At 47.4% G+C, this 21,882-nt stretch overlaps 2 protein-coding genes across 3 annotated transcripts; both read right to left on the bottom strand.

Annotated features, from left to right (window-relative positions):
• Positions 1 to 37: 37 nt before the first annotated feature.
• On the bottom strand, positions 38 to 14,290 carry PHKG1 (phosphorylase kinase catalytic subunit gamma 1). Its single transcript, XM_077311506.1, has 10 exons — positions 14,155 to 14,290; positions 12,380 to 12,520; positions 11,405 to 11,580; positions 9,687 to 9,741; positions 6,233 to 6,298; positions 4,589 to 4,752; positions 3,848 to 3,938; positions 2,607 to 2,760; positions 2,190 to 2,315; positions 38 to 934 (listed from the first exon to the last, which is right to left on the bottom strand). Exons 2-10 carry the CDS (start codon positions 12,460 to 12,462, stop codon positions 683 to 685), a joined length of 1,167 nt encoding a protein of 388 aa, XP_077167621.1. The 5' UTR covers positions 12,463 to 12,520; positions 14,155 to 14,290; the 3' UTR covers positions 38 to 682.
• Positions 14,291 to 17,504: 3,214 nt separating this feature from the next.
• CHCHD2 (coiled-coil-helix-coiled-coil-helix domain containing 2) lies at positions 17,505 to 21,042 on the bottom strand. 2 transcript variants are annotated; one of them, XM_077311508.1, is made up of 4 exons: positions 20,812 to 21,042; positions 19,598 to 19,835; positions 18,660 to 18,813; positions 17,505 to 17,689 (listed from the first exon to the last, which is right to left on the bottom strand). In XM_077311508.1, the coding sequence occupies exons 1-4, from the start codon at positions 20,859 to 20,861 to the stop codon at positions 17,631 to 17,633; spliced, it is 501 nt and encodes a 166-aa protein (XP_077167623.1). In that variant the 5' UTR covers positions 20,862 to 21,042; the 3' UTR covers positions 17,505 to 17,630. The 2 variants fall into 2 exon arrangements, with proteins under 2 accessions (XP_077167623.1, XP_077167624.1); XM_077311509.1 differs by having other exon boundaries at positions 17,505 to 17,833.
• Positions 21,043 to 21,882: the final 840 nt, after the last annotated feature.

Here is a 21,882-nt window from a genome sequence, read left to right on the forward strand (position 1 = left end):
CAGCAGCCTGTTGCACATCAAGACCAAATCATATCCGATAAACAAAGCACCTTTATTGTTGCTTCAGCAGATGCTGAGAAAAGAGGTACATTTCCCCTTCCCAAGGCACTTCAGTAACAAATATAAATAACAATAAATATTTTCAAACCTACTTGCCTTTGGGGGCTGATGCCAGCCATACCTATTCTACACTACACACAGCAGGGACTCATACGAAGCAGGGTGGGTGGCATTTTGCCGACTAGGAGCTATGATGCAAGTATTAATGGGAGGGGGGAGGGGGGAGGCAGACTCTTTTCCTAAGCGCATCTGTCCCTTTAAGAGCTGCAGACTTGGTGAACAGCTGAGAGGTGTTTCCCCTTTGGAGGTCTCCATCTTATAAGGTTTGATGGAGAAAGCTGGGTTCCAAGAATGGGTTAAACCAATTCAGGGATAATTGCACATAGTGTTTTAATATTTCATTTGGCTAGCATTTCATTTGGCTAGATTGGCTGGAATCTAAACCAGTTCGCCGTTGCTTAACCCCAAGACCTTAGGACCAAATGGGAGAGAGGCTGAAACGAAACATAAAATGTTTTAACAATAGGAGAGGGCTTTGGCAAGGTGGCTCTTTCTGCTGACTTTTCTGGGGAACCTTAGCTGTTAATACATCCAGAGTCCTGTGTCGTCACCCCATTCAAACTCAAAACAACTCCTCCTCGGCGGCCAAGCTGAGCAGGATGGCCTTGGGCGTGTTTTCAAACAGAGCCGCCCTGTTCTGTGCTTCTCCCTTCTTCACCCAGTGGCCGTAGATCCGGAAGGCGCAGGCGTCGATCAGCTTGCGGACGGGTTTCAAGCCGTAGGGGTCGCGCTGCATCACCTCTCTGGTGACCGGCTTGACGTTACGATAGTTGAGGTAGATTCGCACCGACGCCAAGACCGTCAAGCAGATAACCTGGAGGGAAACCCAAACCCATAAGCCTTAAAATTCACAGCCTCTTGGGAATATCGTCTGATTCATCAGTACCAAGTTGTCTCCTGAATCAGGGGTAGTCAACCTGTGGTCCTCCAGATGTCCATGGACTACAATTCCCACGAGCCCCTGCAGGGCATCTGGAGGACCACAGGTTGACTACCCCTGTTCTAAATGATACCAGTTGAAGAGACTTTGAAGGTGTCCAAACTAGAATTCCCTGAATCTGTTCAAATATATGCCTACCGTAAAGATCCACAGTAAAGGTGTATGGCAGTACCTTTGCACTAACATGTTTCCTGACATAGTTTTTTTTTTGCCCCCTGAGTTCCTTGGAGCGGTGGGATAAAAATGTAGAACCTCCAATGGCCATTCAAGGCCCACAAACACATTAATATGAGTCTGTTCACAGAAGATGGCCATCTAGGGTTTCTGTGGCTACTAATTCAGGGTATTTACTGCACCTTGGTTCGCAATTTGTACCTGCTCATGCAGCACCTGGAGGATGGTTCCTGGGTAACTAGCTTACTTTGGGCATGTGTCCCTAGATTGAATGAATGGAAAAGCCAAACCTATATAAACGACCATTTAGGTCTGGTGCAGTTTTGACGGCAGAGACCTAAACTGCTCATTTAAACCAGTTCCAAGGCCCTTTAAATACTTGCAGCTGAAGGATCTTGAAAAGTGTAGTTTTACAACAGGAGATGTGCAGGAAAATTGGGCATATATACAGAGAGAGAGAGAGAGAGAGATACACTCCCATTTTCCAAAGAACAGCAGCTTTGTAAAAGGAAGCTAAGAGTCTCATCAATTGTTACCATCTTCCGAAAACTACAGTTCCCAAGATTCTTTGGTGGAAACTCTGAATTAAAAGGCCTGCAAAACCAGCAGCACAGAAGTCTCTGCAAAACAGTTCTCAGTGCCATTCCCATCACCTCTGCTTGACATTCAGAAGATCCCAGGTTCAATCCCCAGCATCTCCAGTTAAAAAAAAGTCCAAGTAGCTCATCTACCTGAGACCCAGGAGAGCCACTGCAAGTCTGAGCAGACTATGCTGATTCCTGTATAAAGTAGCTTCATATGTTCAAAGCCACAGTGATCAAAACCAGTTTTAAAGCTGATTTAGCTGTAGAGCACAGACACACTGCTGGGCTCCCTTGGCTATACATAGATATCAGCCATGCACAGATCGTCAATTCTTTTCTGGCTATAAGAAACCAAGGATAAGCTCAGGTACCCGGAATTTCCGGAACGGGCTGAAGTGTCGGACTTCCTCCACTACATATTGTTGGAAGAAGGGGTGGGCGAGAGCATCCTCCACGGTGTAGCGACATTCTGGCTTCACCACCAGGCAATGGGAAATCTAAAAGCAAAAGTACAAAGGTGAGGGGTGTCCAGAGAGGGAAGCACTCAATGGCACCCCCTGCAACCACTTCCCCTCTGACATTGAGCAGTATACATGACAGGGAGCATGGGTGGTGGAAGCCCAAGCAGATGGGACAGCACCCTGGCAAGTGGCAGGGAAGGAATAAGGACAACAGATTAGTGGCAGCAGGTCCCACCTGAAACCCTGAGCCCTGACAGCCATCTCAGCTCAGGGAATGCTGCCGCCAGCCCTGCTTGTAACTCTCCGGGCTTCAGCATCACCACCTACCAGGTCTTTGACGGTATCTGACTGGTCGTCCCACTCCGGGGAGCCAAACTTGTAATCTCCGCTCATGATCATCCGCAGCATCAACATCTGCTTCCGGTGCCAGAATGGGGGTGATCCAGCCAGCAGCGTATACATGATGACTCCTGTACTCCACCTGGGAACAAATAACCCGTTCCCTTTTACTTGTTTGCCCCTCATTTTGAAAAAAAGAATGCTTTTAGTGCAGCTTGTACCTGTGTGTGATTTCTGTCTCCTAAACAATCAACAGTCTGAAAATTGACCCGGATAGGCCAGGCTAACCTGATTTTGTCAGATCTCAGAATCTAGGGATAAATCGGCTCTGCTTAGTATTTGGATGGGAGACCCCTTCTAAACGCCTCTTGCCTTGAAAACCGTACTTGATGGTCATGAACATGCCAGAAAAGAATTGCTCTCCTGCCTGCTGGGACTGGCTGCAGGGCTGGTTTTGTTGTTGTCTTGGTCATTGGGTACCCACTGGCCCCTCCATTGCAGCTCCCCTGCCCTATTGCTGTCATCAGGCCCTGTGGAAGAAGACAGTGTGCATTTCTCATGCTCCTTTTAGCCCTGTTCATGCCCACAGACCTGAAACTAGAGCATGAAAGAGAGGCTGAACAACAGTGGGGGAGATGCTACACAGCTCCATTCTTTGGTGCTTTGCTTCCTCCGCCGTCATCAGGCACTTTTCCAAAGTGGGAGATCAGCTAAGCATGTATGCAGAAGGCAGGTTCCTCAGCCAGCCTTTGGGTCCTTGGCAGGTGCCCTGGTGTTGCTGGTTAGAGTTGCCAGCTCTCTGTTGGAAAATAACTGGAGACTTTGGGGGTGGAGCTGGGAGTGGGTGGGACATGGAGTGGGAAAGGACTTCAGCGGAGTATAATGCCATGAAATCCACCCTCCAAACAGCACTTTTCTGATTGGTTGGCTGGAGATGAGCTGTGAAACCAGGGGATCCTCAGGCCCCATCTGGAGGCTGGCGTCCCTAGTGCTGGCCCCTAACACTGGCTGGCCCTGTCTCCAGTTGTTGTTGAAATTGCCAGCAGCTTCCCTCCATGCAGATTATTCACAGGAGAACACAGAGAAGCGTGACAATGATCCAGTGCTTGTGGATGGAAGGCTATACAAAGATGACAACAGGGAAAGTTTCCATGCTTGTTTCCGCTCCTTCCAAAGGCCAGAGTTATTCATATACAGACAGAAATATGGTTCCACATCGTTTTGCTTACATGTCGACTTCCTTCCCGTAACCTGAGTGGTCTGGATCCATGGAACACTCTAAGATTTCAGGTGCCAAGTAGCCAGGAGTTCCACAGATTTCTGCAAGAAAGTCAAAAGGATTTTTAAACACCTTTTGTCCCCTTACACTATTTAATACTTTTGGAGCGTTCACCCTCCCTAGCTAGCTTGTGGCCTCAAGATAAACCTTTATCCAGCAGGGTTCTTATGGTCTTCTTGATTGTTAAAGCTAGAAATAGAACCTACATGTTCATAGGCAGTATACCTTTGAATATCAATTCCTTTGGGCATCACAGCCGAGGTAGGTTTCTGGCATTTGTGGACTTCTCAGAGGCATCTGGCTGGCCATTGTTGGAATAGGTGTGATTTTTATCTGATTTAGAAGGACTCCTCTTTACGGTTGCCAGGTCCCCCCTGGTCACCAGGAGGGGATAGAGGGTAGGCTGTCTTACCCAGGTTGGGAAACTCCTGGAGATTTGGGGAGGACAGAGATCTCTCGGAATACAATGCCATAGAGGTCACCCTCCAAAGCATCTGTTTTCCCCAGGAAAACTGATCTCTGTGGTCTGGAAATGAGCTGCAAGTCTAGGGGACCCCCAGGACCCACTTGGAGGCTAGCACCTCTACTCCTCAGGGTTACAGTTCTAGGACCATCAAGAATCTCCAGGAGGGACCCAGGCATCCCAGCCCCACCCCAATACCCAGTCTCTGCAATAAGCTGCACACATCACCTTTGAGTTTTTCGCCTCTCCGCAGCTGACAAGAGAAGCCAAAGTCCGTCAGCTTGATGTTCATGTCCTCATCCAGGAGGATATTTTCTGGCTTCAGGTCTCGATGGACGATGTCCATGGAATGAAGGTACTGGATGACTTCCAGGAGGGCACGCATGATCTTCCTAAAGGGAGGAAAGCACCTCCAGTCAGCTTGGAGAGGAAAAGGACAGTCCCATCTCCCATCCCTGCAGCTCAGGTCATGTCCGTAGTTCAGTGGTCCAGGGTAAAGAGAAAATGACCAAATTTGAGGCAATGGCCAACTTGGTGGACTGGTTAAGAGCAGCACCTTCTGATCTGGCGAGCCAGGTTTGATTTCCTGTTCATCCACATGCAGCCAGCTGGGTGACCTTGGGCTAGTCACAGTGATGATAGAGCTGTTCTCACAGAGCAGTCCTGTCACAGCTCTCTCAGCCCCACCTACCTGACACGGTGTTTGTTGTGGGGAGAGGAAGGGAAGGGGGTTGTAAGTCGCTTTTGAGACTACTTCAGTTTGCGAAAAGTGAGGAATAAAAAACAATCTTTTTCCTTATTTGATGCACAGGACAGACTAACGTGGCATAAGAATCATAAAATGTGAATCTCCCAACCATATTATAATAATAATTTCAGATGTGGAAATCACAATCACAAATCAAAGTAAAGAACCACCATTCGGCCCAGGGCCACGATTCAATCCTAAATGGTCATCCTCATGTATAAACCAAAAGAAAGTGATTCTTACAACACCAACAGGTTTCATTGCAATACTGTATTATTCTATATATAGCTTATTTGACCACTGGGTGGAAACGCATTTGGCCTCGGTCATACCATGTGCAACCATTGAGACTGTATGTGCAATATTGTACAGACCGGGTCTTAGGTTTTAATGTCACTTTCAATCTTCTTAATGTGCACTTTTGCAATGTATGGCTGCGAAAGTTGGACCATAAGGAAGGCCGAGCGTCAAAGAATTGAGGCTTTTGAATTCTGGTGCTGGAGAAGACTCTTGCGAGTCCCTTGGACTGCAAGGCGAACAAACCGGTCAGTCCTAGAGGAGATCAGCCCTGACTGCTCTTTAGAAGGCCAGATCCTGAAGATGAAACTCAAATACTTTGGCCACCTCATGAGAAGGAAGGAAGGACTCCCTGGAGAAGAGCCTAATGCTGGGAGCGATGGAGGGCAAAAGAAGAAGGGGACGACAGAGAATGAGGTGGCTGGATGGAGTCACTGAAGCAGTAGGTGCAAACTTAAATGGACTCCGGGGAATGGTAGAGGACAGGAAGGCTTGGAGGATCATTGTCCATGGGGTCGCGATGGGTCGGACACGACTTCGCACATAACAACAATAACAACAATGTGCACTTAATAATAAATATTTGCATTTTAATATATATAGCTGCTGCTTAGCCTTTGGGTTCCTAACTTGTTTTCTCAAGTGTTTTTGTTGTTGTTGTTGTTCTCTCTTTGCTTTTCATCATACCCAAATGCCAAACCCAAGACGCATGCAGAGGAAGGAGCTAGGCTATACAAAAATAAATAGGCTTCCTGCACACGACCTGAACAATCATTACAGCAGGCCATTTGGGTCAGCCAATATTACAAGCCTCCCACTTTGCTTACCTGGTTTCTTTCTCGCTCAAGGTCACCTTCTCTGTGAGGTAATCAAAGAGTTCTCCTCTTTTCATTCTGTGTCAAGGGAAGAAAAGGCGCTTAAAAAAACCCCCAAGGTAACTGCATCTTGACAGAATGAACCACTTTGTGAAAAGGAGAGGAACACGAAATGAAAAGGGCAGCTCCAGCAATAGTGTGTGTGTGTGTGGGTCCATTGCTTCAGGGACATCGCAACCCCATTTCTCACACAATTCAAATTAACAATGGAGACAATATTGCCATCCTTTGCTCTGAAGAGATCTCCCGTTCCCTCAAGCCTCTCAGCCTTTCTCTCTTGCTGCCTCTTATGCCCCTCGAAAAAACGCTGCCGCCTCACTCTCTTTTCCTTCAGATTTCTCCTTTTTTCTCACCCATTTTTCCAATGACGACTTTGGCACAAGTCCTAGGGTTGCCATCTCTAATGTGGGGAACGCCTGGACACATTCCCTCAGCGGGGTATAACGCCACAGAGATTTTACCTAAGTGGGGCATAATGGCATAGCGTCCATCCTTCAAAGCAGCCAATTTCTGATCACTGTCCCCTGGAGACCAGTGGTAATTCTGGGAGATCTCCAGCCACCACCTGTAGGTTGGCAACCGTAAATCCTTCCTCATTCTCTCTTGATGGACAACAGCAATGAATGCAGTCTCTTTTCCTTCGTCACCTCCCCTTCCCTGTCTCACATTTTGGACTGCAAGTTCCTTGGAGCAGGGACTTTTCTTCCTGGACAATTAAAGGTACCTAGCACTCTAATGGCTTTGGTTGCCAACCTCCAGGTGGGGTCTGGAGATCTCCTAGAATTGCAACTTCTCTCCAGGCTAGTGAGATCACCATGGGAAGCTGACAACTCTAGGTGACCTCTAAGGTATAATGTGCCTACCTCTGGCCTATCAGTGGCTTCCCTCTCCCAGGGGCTCTGAGCCCTACAATCGGCCACAGCAGCTGGCCCTCCTAAATCACTCTCCCCAAAGCTTCCAACAGCTGCAGGACTTCATTTCCCAACTTCAGAACGGAAGGCATGTTTCATTCTCAAATCCCTTCAAGATCCTCTTTTAGAGTAAGGATAAGAGAAGAAAAAGAGCAGTTTTTTTAATACCCCGCTTTTCATTACCTGAAGGGGCTTACAAACACTTTCCCCTTCCTCTCCCCACAACGGACACCCTGTGAGGTGGGTGAGGCTGACAGAGCTCTGAGAGAACTGGCTGCACGTGGAGGAGCGGGGAATCTAACCCAGTTCTCCAGATGAGAGGCTGCCGCTCTTAACCACGACACCCACCCACAGAAGAGCTTGACGTTTCCGTATGAGCCGTTGTTCTGGGCATGCGTCCAGATCTGCAGAATCTGCCATCCCGGAACAGTGACGAACACAGAGCAGCAACAGGTTGCAGAGTGGACCATGACTCTGCCGTGTTTCTATATGGAGAGTGATTAATGATCTAGTCACACCCAATGCGATGAAGCAGCAGAACTCTCTGCCCACCCACAAGGGCAGGCGGGTTGGAAAGAGGCAGGGCCAGAATAGGAAAATATACAAAGATCTACCAGACAGCCTCATGAGAAACTATTAAATGTATTATGAATTAACTTTAAGGGGGGGGGGTGTTCCCCTGCCCTCACAATAACCTTGGAAATTCTTTCATGGACTTTAAAATCCTTTGAGAGTTTATTCATTTCAGGGAGGGGGTCTCTTCAAATGGACTGATTTAAATCCAATTTGTTTCTTTCTGATGGGAGTCCTTGACCCTGCAGCAGTAAGCCCCCAAACTAAAGTACCTAGATCCCTAAAAATAGAATCGAAAGATCTCTGTGACAGCAGAGACCTTAGCAAAGGTTACAGGAAATCTGAGCAACCCGCCCCAGGCCGGGACGCAGAAGCCGGGACAAGGAACAGCTGCACCCAACCCTCCTCTGTGGCTCTGGGATTTGTAGGGAGTGTTTAGGGTCAGTTCTCAGGAGTGGCACCGCATATTGAGTTACAACGTATGGCTGGAAATGAGAACATCTGAAGAGCCTTGAGGGCCATCTCGTCCAGCATCCTGCTTTTGACAGGGGCCAGGTCAGTCAGGGTCTAATTATATGGTTCTTAAAGCATTAGGTCCAGGTTCCACGCAGCTGTGATTCAGCCTACCAACAGTGCCTGGGTGCCCCCAAAAGTTCGCCCCACTGGGTCTCTGCTTGGTGGTTAAGAGCAGCAGCCTCTGATCTGGAGAGCCGGGTTTGATTCCCCACACCTCCACATGCAGGCAGCTGGGTGACCTCGGGCTAGTTGCAGTCCTGTTAGAGCTGTTCTCAAAGAGCAGTTCTGGCAGAGCTCTCAGCCCCTACCTTCCACACAGGGAGTCTGTCAGGGGGAGAGTTGATTGTAAGATGGTTTGAGACTCCTTTGGGTAGAGGAAACCAGCACGTCTTCTTCTGTGTTGTAAGTTATTTCCCACCTTCTCTTTCCTGAGTTCGAGGCTGGTTCACAGAGCAGCCTGAAGGGCTCAAGAGAAAGGAAACAAAAGCCCAGTGAGATGCTTGAGACCAAAAAGATTTTCAAGGTATAAGTCTCGAGAGTCAGGGCCATTCCGCACAGATTCTTTGTAGCAGGAGTGTTCCCTTTCTCAGATCTGGTGGATGTGAAGAAGGGAACTTTGCCTCTTCAGAGCACCGACCCTCAAAATCGTTTTGGTCTCTTGAATTGTCACTGGACTAACAGCTAGCTTGTCCTGCAGCAGACCAACATAGCTTCCCCGCTCCAACAAAAACCCAGGGGCATCTTAAAGACTCACATTGGTTTCCGTTTGAACTTCCAGGAGTCTGAGCTCCCTGTTCAAACAGATGTGCCGTGGCAAAGCAAATCTGACGAAGCTCATAGGAAACGTTGCCAAATTCCATCTGGAAAACTCCTGGAGATTTTGGAGGAATGGGAAGTTCAGCAGGGAGTCCCCCTTGCAAAGCTGCCACTTCCTCCAGGGGAACCGATCTCTGCAGTGTGGAGGCAGGGATGCCAATCCCCAGGTGGGACCTGGAGATCCCCTGGAATTATAGCTCATCTCCAGGTTAAAGGGATCAGAGCTGGCAGCCCTACGTTAGCTTTTACGCTGCTGCCCCTTAACCACAATTCTGTATTAAGACCCCCTTCCCCTACATCCTGCCACATCTAGGTTGGAACTCAGTTACCTTCTTGAGCCTGTTGTGAAAATATCCTGCTGCTATTCCAATTATGTCCAATTGTACTTTAATAAGTTTTTAAAAATGTCTTGCCAGCATTCCATGACATTTTAGTGATTTTTTTTTCTTGAAATGCCTTGCTGGCGGATCCATCTCCTTAAGTTCACACGGTCTCCCTGCACATGCGTGCCAAGCGTACTGTCTGCAGAAATGCTCGCCTGTGCGGGTGACCGAGTGGCGCATGCTCATCCCAAAACCCTGGGTACTTACAGGTCAAACACCAAGAAGAAGAAGGTGTGGGATTCAAAGCTGTCCTTCAGCTGGACTGGAAATAAAACACAGCGTCTTAATAATGGGCTGGGGAGGAAACAGTGCTGGAGTCTGCCCTCCAAAGAGCCATTTACTCCAGAGGAACGGGTCTCTATAGTCTAGAGATGAGCTATAATTCCAGGGAATCCCTTGTCCACTTGGGGACTGACATCCCTATGCAAACATGGCATGCACTATGCTGGAAAGTGAGAATTTAATTGCCGCGGCTTCTCTTGGAGGCTATTTTGAAAACTCTTCCCTCTTGCCTGCATTTGGACTATTGCAGACAGTCAGAATCAACCTGGAAGGAGCTCAGCCCTGGAGATGCCTGAGGCAGGAATTCCTAATGGCTGCACCTCTATACAATTCTGACTAGTAAACAATGGAATATTTGAAGAAGCTTGATGTTTATACCCTGCTTTTTCAGACCAAAGCGCCTTACAATCACTTCCCCTTCGTCTCCTCACAGCAGATGCCGTATGGCAGGGGTAGTCAAACTGCGGCCCTCCAGATGTCCATGGACTACAATTCCCAGGAGCCCCCTGCCAGCGAATGCTGGCAGGGGCTCCTGGGAGTTGTAGTCCATGGACATCTGGAGGGCCGCAGTTTGACTACCCCTGCCGTATGGGGTAGGTGGGGCTGAGAGATCACTAAGAGAACTGCTCTGCAAGAAGAGCCCTGAGAGAATTGTGACTGGCCCAAAGTCACCCAGCTGGCTGTGTGTGGTGGAGTGGGGAATCAAACCTGCCTTGCCAGATTAGAAGCCACTGTTCTTAACCACTACCCCACGCTGGCTCTCTACTACACCAAGATGGCTCTCTTGAGAATATGCTCAAAATCTGCCACCTCACAGGTCCATTCTGGGAATGCATGCTGATAGAGAGCGCAAAATAAACAAGAAATCATTATCCGAGAGTCAGCCTTGGACCAGGCCCACGTTAATCCCATTTGTCCAGCATAGCATTGCAAACTTTGGCTTCCCCAGCCTGAGTCTGCCAACCCCTCAGTGATGAGAAACGCTCCCAGGAATCACAAGACTTTGTTCGAGAATGACAAACAGGCCCCAGACGCTTGCTAGCAATGCTTCCGCGTACCAGGAAGTGCACAACAGCAAACTGGAACAAAAAACGAACAGACACAAATCGGACACAGAAAACAGCAACATTCAAAAGCGGTCTCAGTCTGCCGAGGAACTCCCAACATGAAATTGATGAATCGGAATGTATCAACAGGTATAAATTGCATTAACCAAGAGGGAACATTGCATAGCAATTGCAAGTTTTAAATTGCTTAATATAACTATGCAGTCTGTGCTATTAGAGCCGCTGTGAATGATCGCTATATAGTAGGGTTAGGGCCTGCAAGGCAGGCCCTGGATTTTTCCCGGAATTACAGCTGATCTGCAGATTATGGCCACTTTGGAAAGTGGTCTCTAGCAGAGGTGGCCCAATTGAGGCTCTCCAGATGTTCACGGACGACAATTCCCAGGAGTCCCTGCACATCTGGAAAGCCAAAGTTGGGCTACCTCTGCCTATGGCATCACATTGTGGATGAGCTCCCTCCCAAGAGACCTCTCCTCCCCCCAATCTCCATGAATTTCCAAAGCTAGAATTGGCTTTTCTGGCCCTAAGAATTTAGCTCCAGAGACCCAGTTTAGGCAATGGGAAAATCCAACTTACTGACGTTGGGATGTCCAGACACCTTCTGGAGGATATCGATTTCCTTCAGAGTGGCTTCTCGCAGTTCGTGAAGTTCTTCCGCGGACAAATTCCCCGCTGTGATGTCTATAATTTTCACAGCAAATTCTTGCCTGGTAACCTTATGGATGCATCGGCGAACCACACTGCTTACCCCTCTGGAAAATGAGACAGACAAAAGTGTTAGGCGTTAGGCAAACCCAGAATCCTGTGTATCTAAAGGGTGTACCAGTCCCACATTTTGGTCAGGAGCCATATAAAAACCCATGTTAAAAACAATTAATCCAGCTGCCTCAAGGGTCGCTAACCTCCAGGTGTGGCTTGAAGGTCTTCCGGTATTACAATTTCTCTCCTGACCACAGAAAACCATAGAGTTAGAAGGGGCTGCCTAATCCAACCCCTGCACAATGCAGGATCAGCCTGAAGCATGCATGAAAAAATGTCTGTTTGGAGGGTGGACTTTTAAGAAATTATATCCCCCCCCCCTCCCCACTCTGCCTGAATCTCCAGAAATTTCCCAACCCAGCATAGGGAATTGTGGGCATCTTTTAAACAGAATCGGGTATTTTCAGTTATCTCACCTGATTCATCAACAAAGACGTTGCAGCTCTAGTTTTGATACATTACTATAAAGCAAAAGGTTTAAATAGGCTGATTCGCTTGATTTTTGCCATGTTATGACCAGAGTTGGCAGCCTCCGGGTATTTCTCAATCCAGAGCTGGCAATCCTAATTTACAATAGCTGAATGGAACCTCTGGTTACAGGAGATTTACTACAAAGGACAGTTACTGCCTTTGTACTCAGCTTCGTGAATTTCTGTTCACTGATGGAATCAGGATGCTTTTTAAAAAGTTTTCTCCTGGTAGAAGATTTTAAGTGCATCGATCGTTTGATTTTAGTGTTTGTGAATTGAGTAACACAAGCTCTAGCCAAACTGGTTCACTTCACAGTTTTACCTTCCCAAGATCTCCTTCGGTTCATATTTCTCATAAAATTCCCCAGAAGAATGGCTATCGGGAAGTTCCTCGGTTTTGGTCATCTTGGCCTGATTTCGCCGATCGGAACCTTCTCGAGGTTTATTTCAGGGTGACAAAATTCTACGAGTAAAAAAAAGAGAACAGGACACAAGCCGTACTCTTCAGCATGTGTCATGTGCCGTGAGGTGGAAGTAAGTAAGAAGGTAAGCTCTTGCATCTCAAGGCTCTCTCTGATTCCATGTCTGCTCACAACAAACCTGCAGGGTAGGTCACTTTCCACCCTCTCAGAATCATGAATCTCCTGAAGGCATCACCAAAACACTTTCCAACAGACCCAAGTACCTGCTGGCAACTCATTTGTGAACAATGGAAGTTACCTTGAGCCAGGACAGAACATGGGAAGGGGGCCGTGGCTTGGTGGCACAGCTCCTGCTTGCCTTAATGAGGGCAGAAAGGCAGGGTACAAATTATGTAAAACAGACCAATTAGAATTTTAAAAACCCTCTTTCGATTCTTCTGCATCCAAAGATTGATCATTAGATACTGAACATTATTCTGGTACGGCCTTCCTTATCCCCAGCAATACATTTCTGTCTCTATCATCCCCCAGGAATTTAGGGTCCCTTCTGCCTTTAATCCTCACAACAATCCTGCGAGGTAGGTTAGGCTGAAAGAGAGTGCGACTGGCCCAAGGCCACTCAGAAGCTTCGTGGGGATTTGAATCTGAATCTGACATACTAACCACTATTTTGTCAAGAGGGTCAAGCCACAACAAATAAAATGACAAATTAAATATGTATTATATAGGGTGCACATATGCAGCATCAAAAGCATCAGGGGTTGGAATATCAGGCTGTACAATTTACAAGCATTCCGAGTGAATGAGTGTGTCCCAGGAATCCCATAAAACCAGATGCAGTTTGGCATCTGGTTTCATGGGGTTCGTAGGACATACCCAACCGCAAGGAAGGCGTGTAAATTGTACAGTCCGATATTCTGACCGCTAACGTTTTCAATCTTACACATGTGCACACTATACAATAAAATATTTAAATTGTAACTTTATTTTCTTGGTTGACCCTCTTGACTAAAGTGGGGTATTTGGGGCTGAGTTTGTTGATCTTTTGTTGATCGCACACTGGCCACTATACCACAAGCACTCCTAAACCACTCCATCCTTTTGCTTATTGTGATCATGTTGTGTAAAGAAATAAAAAGCAACTGTTTTGCGACTGACATTTTTTTTTTAAAAAGCCCAAGCGCTTCCCTGAATTCCAAACCAGTTGCTAATAGAATTATTTCAGTTGAATTTCCATCCAGATGTTGCTCTCTAGCTCTAACGCAATGGCTCTGCCCAGGAACAGCTTAGCTCAGTATGCGCAATGTATCTATGGATGTGCAGAAAATGTTTCTATTGGTAGCCAGTCAGATCATATACACACAGGATTCGCATGCAGTACTTCCAAGTCTGGCCTGCTGACATGGACAGAGATTTTTGATTCAATATAAGGGCCAGTTGTGCTTTCTTCGCGGCAAGAGGAAAACACTCTGCACGTACTTAGAGGTACTGCCATTTTTGATGATTACAACACTTGCTCCTGGACAAAATGTTTAGTTGTGGCTCCAATTTACCCCCATCCCTATCATCTTTACCCCTCTTGGCTTAGGAATTAACTGCTACCTGTGAAGTTTTGCACTTATCTTTGTTTTGATGGAACGAGCTGGGTTTCTGGACCAAGCAAGCAAGCACTCACCATAACCTTTCCCTTTCAGGATCCTCTCTCTTCTAACCGATGGCCAGAATGTCAAGGGCAGAGCGTGGCGAGGAATCCAGCGGGCAAGAAGTTGAAGCCAAATTGGACACGTTTCGTGTCTCCGACAGACAATAACAAACCGGCCCCTCTGTCTTCTGTGAATTCCCTGCCGGTCGGTTTCCCTGCGGGGACTGCAATGCCAAAAATAAAAATCGCAATGCAACGTGGGCTCCGTTCCAAGCTCTCTGATTTGAACGCTTGACGGGCTGAAGTATTTATTGAAGAGCGACCCGGAGCTGAGGTGAGGCAGAGAGGTTCACCAGCAGGCAACAGCGCAGCTCTGAGTCACTGGAAAGGACTGCTAGCTGTCAGGGTTGCTGCCCTGAAGAGGGCTTCAGAGGATCAAAACCCAGTGCTCATCAACAAAAAACAGATGCCCAACATAAGGACAGAGAGGTGTATTCTGGGGCTCTAGAATTAAACCATAGCATATGATTGGTGCTGCAAAATTCAGCTGTCAGTAAAAATAATGTTGCTAGTCCTCAAGCTTGGACAGATGCGATTTAAAGCCAGGGGATAACCCTTGATGAAAACTAGGGATGCCAGCCTCCAGGTGGGGAATTATAGCTCATCTCCAGACCCAAAAGATCAGGTCCCCTGGAGAAAACGGGGGCTTTGGAGGGTGGACTCAGCAACATTATACTCCACTGAGATTCCTCCGTGCCCCAAATCCCACCCACTACTAGCTCCACCCCCAAAGTCTCCAGGTATTATTATTATTATCCTTTAATTTATATCCCGCCTTCCCCCGGAGCCTCGAGGCGGGTCACATAAAACCAACCCCCTAAAAACAGTAATAAGAACAATAAAACATAATACATTAATCAAAACAAGGCAAGACAAGAATGGTGGCCAGGTTCATGCAACTAACCCAATTTCCATAACTCCGCTAAAAGGAAGAAAAAAGAGGGGCTGATGGCACACGCAACCGTCACATTTGTGGGGGGGGGGCATATCTCCCTTGCTGCCCGGCCACAACCAAAAGCCTGGCGGAAGAGCTCCCAACCCAGAGCTGGCAACCCTATTGGCTATTTCCCAACCCAAAACTGGCAACCCTAGGAAGCAGAAATGGCAATTCCTGGGTGGGACCTGAAGATCCCCAGGAATTATAGCTCATCTCCAGGTGTCAGAGGTCAGTTCCCCATGAGAGGCCTGCAAGAGAGCTAGTACGACCCCCTTTCAACAGAGGCCACAGAAAAATTTGGCAACCCTCCCCACAAGCGAGGTGCAACACCATCAGGAGAACATTCTTGGGAAATGCTGCCCAGTGCTCCTTCCGCATTCTCACAATTGAAGCATTCACTTTCTGGGCTGATCGATGCACCTCCCAAGTAACTGGAAGAGTGGCTCTTGAAAGAAGAGACCCTTTGAAGTGATTGAACTTAGGCAGAACTGTAAATTTAGGAGGTGGGGGAAGCACTCAGCTCACTTGCTCTGCAAACCTGGGGCAAAAAGTATTGTGCGATTGCTTAGAGTAAGTTCCCTTTGTATTTTGACAGGTGTTTTGCCTTGTTTTGAGGCATTTATGCAGAAATCTGCTCTGGTATGCTTCTGCTCAAGGAGAAATCGACTGCAGTCACCACCCTGAGGCTGCACTGACATCACCAAACGCATAAAGAGCAAGCTTACACTATCAGAAATGCAAGTTGTTGTGTACAGAGAAGTGGGCATTAAGTGCTATTAAACCACTTTATGGCAACCCTTTGAATCAAGGTCCCCTTGATAAACTGCCTGGTTCAGGTCTTGCGAGCTGAAGGCCATGATTCCCTTTAAAGTCCATCCATCGTGTGTTGGCTCTTCCTCTTTTCCTGCTGAAATCCACGCTTTCTAGAACAATTGTCTTTTCAAGTGACTCTCGTCTTATAACATGACCAAAATACAATAGCCTCAGTTCTGTCATTTTAAAGTCTGACAGTTCAGACTCGATTTGATCTGGAACATCTTTTGGGTGACCCACGGATGCTGTGATACTCTCCCCCAACACAATAAACATACCAGAATTTCTTCAGACAGTGAAAAAGATACCGGTCGCTAGCCAGTTATCCTAGTTTGCCTGTCATCTTAATCCACTGCTTTAACAATGTGAAAATGAGAACTTTGAGGCAGGACATGGTGGCTGGCAATTCTGCATTGCTGCAAATCCTCTCAAATTTCCACCAAGCATTCTACATTCCCAGACTATTATAAACGGATAAAGGCATTGGCTAGTTTGTCCGTCCATCCTGTCCCACCCCCATCTCCTATGCATGTTGCAAATGCTGCTTCTACAAGATTCTGTAGTTTTGGATGATTTACCAAGTGTATTTGGTTTATATTTATGGTCTTCTGCTATGGTATTCTTCAAGTTTTAAGCCTCTTCAAGAGCCTCAAGTGTGGAAGTACAGGGTACAGAACATTCTGCTACCGGTAGCCTACTTTTTATTAGCAATATATTAATGCACGCTGTTCATTTTGCCCCTTTTATAACTGCAAAAGCAAAGTGAATTCTGCCTTGTAATTTGCCTGAGCAAAACCAGTTACAGAATTTATCCAAAAATATGTTCATTTTGTTTTCACTCACTCTCCTTAATCTTTGTGAACTTTTGGCCCCCTGTGGTAGATTTAAAGCCTTCTAAGGCATTGATTTCATTCCTATCTGATTTCTTTTGGAATCTGGCAGACTGCTGGGAAGAATGCCAAGATGCTCAGCTGTGGTGAGCTTATCCTGGTTCTACAATTTATGTAGATCTGACTCCAGATTGTCCTGCTCCACAGTTTTTGTTTTCTGATATTTCTGTGCAGCCTTTCTCAGCTTTTTTTTTTTTTTACCACTGAGAAACCCCTGAAACATTCTTCATACTCTTGAGAAACCTCAGAAACGGCACAATCGTGCAGAATATGGTTGGAAAGCATAGCTCTGTACCCAATCTAGGGACCCTCCCCTTCCCATCTCCTCCAGCCCCATCACTGGCCATTTTGGGAGGTAAGCATAACCATACATGATCATATCACCCAATAAATGTTTGACCAATTTTTTAAAAAATATAAAAAATTCACTCCCACCCATTCAGGAAACCTTTCCAGGGCCATCAAGAGACCCCAGGGTTTCACAAACCCCTGGTTCTGCGCATGGGGGGGGGGAATGCAAGGGCTTATCATGTGAGGGAGCAAGTGTGGGAAAAGACTGTTCTCCATGAGCTAAATAAAGCTAAGGTCCAAGGCAGAAATTACTTCACCTCTTGTTCCCTCTCGAGGTAGCTGAAGAACTTAAATCTCCCAAACTAGTGACAGATAAGGTACTTCAAGACACATTTTTTTTCCTGAAGAGCAATCAGCTTTTATTCCACGGCTCAAGTCGACACACAACTAGCAGGCAGATGAGCAAGGACGGACAGAGTCGTCGATACAATCCCGAAGCCTTGTGCTCAACCCCTCAATCAACGGAGGCTGAACTCGGTCGCCGTGATCCTCTCCACGGGGGGAAACACTCCGTGACCTTATGGGGGGGGGGGGAATAGATAGCGGGTCGCAAACAAATGAGAAATGCTAGACAGCTTTTTAGACTTTAAAAGAGAATTTTACTAGTGAGGCATCTTTCATTAACGGAGCTGGACTTCTCTCTGCTCAGATTAGGCTAGACCTGTGGATTCAGAAGAACAAAAGACAGACACTGATGAGTATCAGACACCCACTGCCTGAGTCCAAAGCATCCACCAAGTGACCACGTTACCTTATCTGACCCACTGCTGAGCTTCCGAGATCCTACCTGCCTCTCCCTCAAAGCAGAATCAACCTGCCATTGGATGACTGAAAGTTCTAGGAGTGCTCACGGGCTTTGTAAGACTATAAACCCTGCAATCCGGGATGGGAAACTCATCCTTATTTATTCAACCATTTCCAGACCTTGCAAAAGTTATTAGTTAAAATTTCAGCAGCCAGAAAGGCACCTGGTCGGGGAATGAAAACTTGCCCCCAGAATCCTGTCAGTTACCAGGGTCAGAGATCATATACTTTTCCGGAAACTGTACAGCCTGATTATTAGAAAGAGAACCATTCTAAAATAGCAGCAGTTTTTAAGTGCAACGCCTAAGTATTTTGGCATTTTATTGACATGCCGTTATTGTCATTACCATCCAAATCAGCACATCATTACTGTTTCTTTCCCTCTCTGAGCTGTACAGTGATTGATGCAGTCCTCTTCTTTTTTCTTTAGAGCAGGGGTAAGTCAAACTGCGGCCCTATGTCCATGGACTACAATTCTCATGGGAATTGTACTCCATGGACATCTGGAGGGCCGCAGTTTGACTACCCCTGCTTTAGAGAAACCACTGGCAAGAATGCAGGGGCAGGGGGGGGGAAGATGGGACCCACAAATAAACCCATTGAGTTCAAAGCAAATGAGTTCCTGCTAGTTTGGCTGCTCTGGCAAGCCAGCCTGCCCGCCCCAAGTCATGTGTGCTCCTTACCATTTGCAAAACGGCACTGCTTCAAGACTTCGCTGAAGCCTTCACACAGTTTGAGATCAGACTGGTTCTGGGCGCACTCCAGGAACTGCTTCATTTCGTACTGGCAAGGGGTGTATTGAGACTGCTGTGCCGCCGGCTGGGCGGTCTGCGGCTCCTGAAGAAGAGAAACAAGACAGCGGGAGAGGTGTTGAAGGCGCTTGTTGGAAGTTGTAGTATTTTTATCCTAAAGGTGGCAGGGGGGAGATTTCCCCGTCCCTGTGGCTTTGCTGAGTTAACGTCCTGTCAGCTAGGTTTCCTTGCTAAGCAACAGGAGCAAATTCAGTTTTACTGTACATAGCAAGACGTTCAACATTTCTTTTACAAAAAACTGTTTTGATGAAAAGGTACCGAGGTCAGCTGGGGCTCAATGGGAAGTTTGTATGTCAAGAAATTATCCTGAGCAAGCCACCCTTCCTGAATCATTGGGGATTTGAACTCTGCACAGTTTGCTTTAACTTTGTGTCTCCTGGAATCTTTGCTGCCTTAGCTGTCCTCCTAAAGCGTTGTGGTTAAAAGCAGACAAAAAAATCTGGGGTGCTAACCTAATCTCAGCATCATTTACTCTCTCGACACAGATTGCGAGATAATGTATTTTGAAATGACTATTACATTTGGCATTGTGCATTATTTTGACTTTCAGACACCCAAATATTCTTGACGTAAAGACCATTACGGTCTTATTCCAAGGCACATTTCCTGCTTCTGCCTTCGACCCCCCCCCAAAGGAACTTTTCTAAGTTACATTCTACCAGCCAAAGGAAAACCTGGATCCCTGGGTAACTCACTCCTTGGACAAGAAACGGCTGCTGGCTTGGCAACTCCCATAATTTCTTTTTGGTGTGTATGTGGGGGGAAGGGGTCAAAGATTACTGGAGACAAAATGGCCTCCCCACACTTACCTGGTAAGTGATGTCTGGCCTTGCAGCTTCAGAGCCGCCCCCAAATCCTCCAGTCATGGCATGACCAAGTGTGTGCCCCACAGCAGAGCCCACAGCCACACCAGCAGCTGTGGTGGCCATTTGGGCCATCAGGCCAGGCTGCCGGGGAGCAGGAGCCGCCACTGCTGATGCAGGGGCAGGTGCTGGAACAGGAGCACGTGCAGCTGGGGCTGGAGCTGCTCGCATAGGTGGTGCCCGGCTGTGAAGGCAAGGGGAAAAAATTGCATTTTCAAAACTGCCTGCTACTCACGGAGATGAGATTAAAACAGACTTCCCTGTTAAAAAAGCCCAGGACTTGGACATCTAAGGATACGTTCCTTATAAACAACCAAACTCTAACACCTTTTGCTCTATTGCCAATATAAGTGGAACAGAGAAGGAGAAAGCAGGATTATGAGCAGAATCATCAGATGGCTCAGATACATCTTGTAAGATGCCAACATTTCAGGGTTTTTAAAAAAAAATTCCCTAGAATAAGGGAGATTTCCATAACATTTTAGCAGGAATGTCATCAACACTCAAGCAGCCAACAGAAGATGTTGCAAAACAGACAGTCTCTTTCTGCTGGTTAAATATTCACAGCCTGTTATCCACTCACTCATCAGGGCAGAGAAAACATTAAACCAGTGCAAGGATCTTGAAACTCTTTAAACAAGAGGACATGTTCCTGCTTTTTTATAACTTTAGTCTTGGCGGTGGACTGAGGGCAGATGTGAGCTCAATACCGAGGCCAAGAAGGTGTGGCCCTATAATCTTCCTAGAAAGGGGCCTGCCAAAATAACTAAAACAATTAGATCCCACTTCTACTTGCATGCATAATCTAATCAATTTCAAATAATGTAAACATTTGATAACAGCTTATCAATGCAGCTTTATGACTGTATATGCCTGTCTTGTGGCCCACCCTTTGCCAACCGGGAAGGGCAGCCTACAAAAACAAATATTATTGGCAGAAGTTCCAACCTTCCTCCGCTCTAAGGAGCTCCCCCAAATTAAATAACTCCTCCCGTCGAAGGAGAGCCGCTTTATCTAGAGAAGGGCTGCTTGGGGAAGGTTTGGATCCACCCCAGGGAAGGCTGCACCCATGCTGGGCCCATAACCCGTCCCACGAATGCGCCACGCAGTCCCCGCTCCTCCCTGCCCACTCTCACCCTCCAGCGCCCCCATCCTTTTACCTGGCCGGCGGGGCCATGCGGGATGTGCGGCTTCTACTCCCACGAGGCATCGCGACGGCAGCAGGGACCTCGACTCGCTTCTCCTCTCCGGCTTCCTCGCCTCCGCTGAGACGCGCGTCGTTTTACCTTCCGCTTCCGGTCCACCCGCAACCCCTTCCCCCGCTTTCTCCTCAAGGTCACCGGCAAACAGCTCCCCCTCGCGCCCACTGCGCCTGCGCACGCTTGAACCACGCCATAATATGGACTCCGTCGTTAGCTACAGAGGAAGTGACGTATGCACCCCGCCCCTGTCAGAAGCAGGCGGGACGAGGGCAGTGACGGGACAGTAGGCGGGGCTTGGCTGCCTTCCCCGTTGGAAATGGGCGGGGCTGCGCCGGAGAAGAACGGCAGGAAGGTTATGGCTTGGAATTTTCAGGGGGAAAGGACTCAGTCGTGAGGGGAGCCCGGATTGAGAGCCAACTTTAGATTTCTTAACCTTTGCTTCCTCCTAGTGTGGCTTCAGTAGGGCAGGAACGCAAGCAAAGCTTTCTCTGCTGCAATCAGGCTTGCAGGGTGTAATGTGCCAGTGGTGGTATTTGAACAAGCATGTATGCATTCCTGTGTTTAAATTAAACAATGTTTCTGGTCCCCAAGGGTAAGAAGCCCAGGGGTAGCACTGAAACATTTGATTTTGTCTCAGATTGTATACCTTGTCAATAGGGTCAGCAGGCCCTTTCCCGGCCACTAGCAGGGGCTGGGTTGCCAGATCCAAGCTGGGATACTCTTGGAGATTTAGAGATGGAGTCTTGGGGGGACAGGGACTTCACTAGGGTACAATGCCACAGAGCCAGCCCTCCTAAGCATCCCTTTTCTCCAAAGGCAATGATCTCTCGAGCTGTGATTCTAGGGGATCCCCAGTTCCCACCTGGAGGCTGGTATCCCCAGTATCCGCAGTTCTCAACATTCATATTTCAGATTTGTGCCTCTCTCTAGAGGAGTTACTGGGCTGCAGAATACGGTGGAAATTACTTTCAAATCAATGTACACAAGATCACCCTCAAATACTGGGACTGGGACCTAATTTACATTTGC

The sequence above is a fragment of the Paroedura picta genome, chromosome 15 (genome assembly GCF_049243985.1).
Source record: "Paroedura picta isolate Pp20150507F chromosome 15, Ppicta_v3.0, whole genome shotgun sequence".
NCBI lineage: Eukaryota > Metazoa > Chordata > Lepidosauria > Squamata > Gekkonidae > Paroedura > Paroedura picta.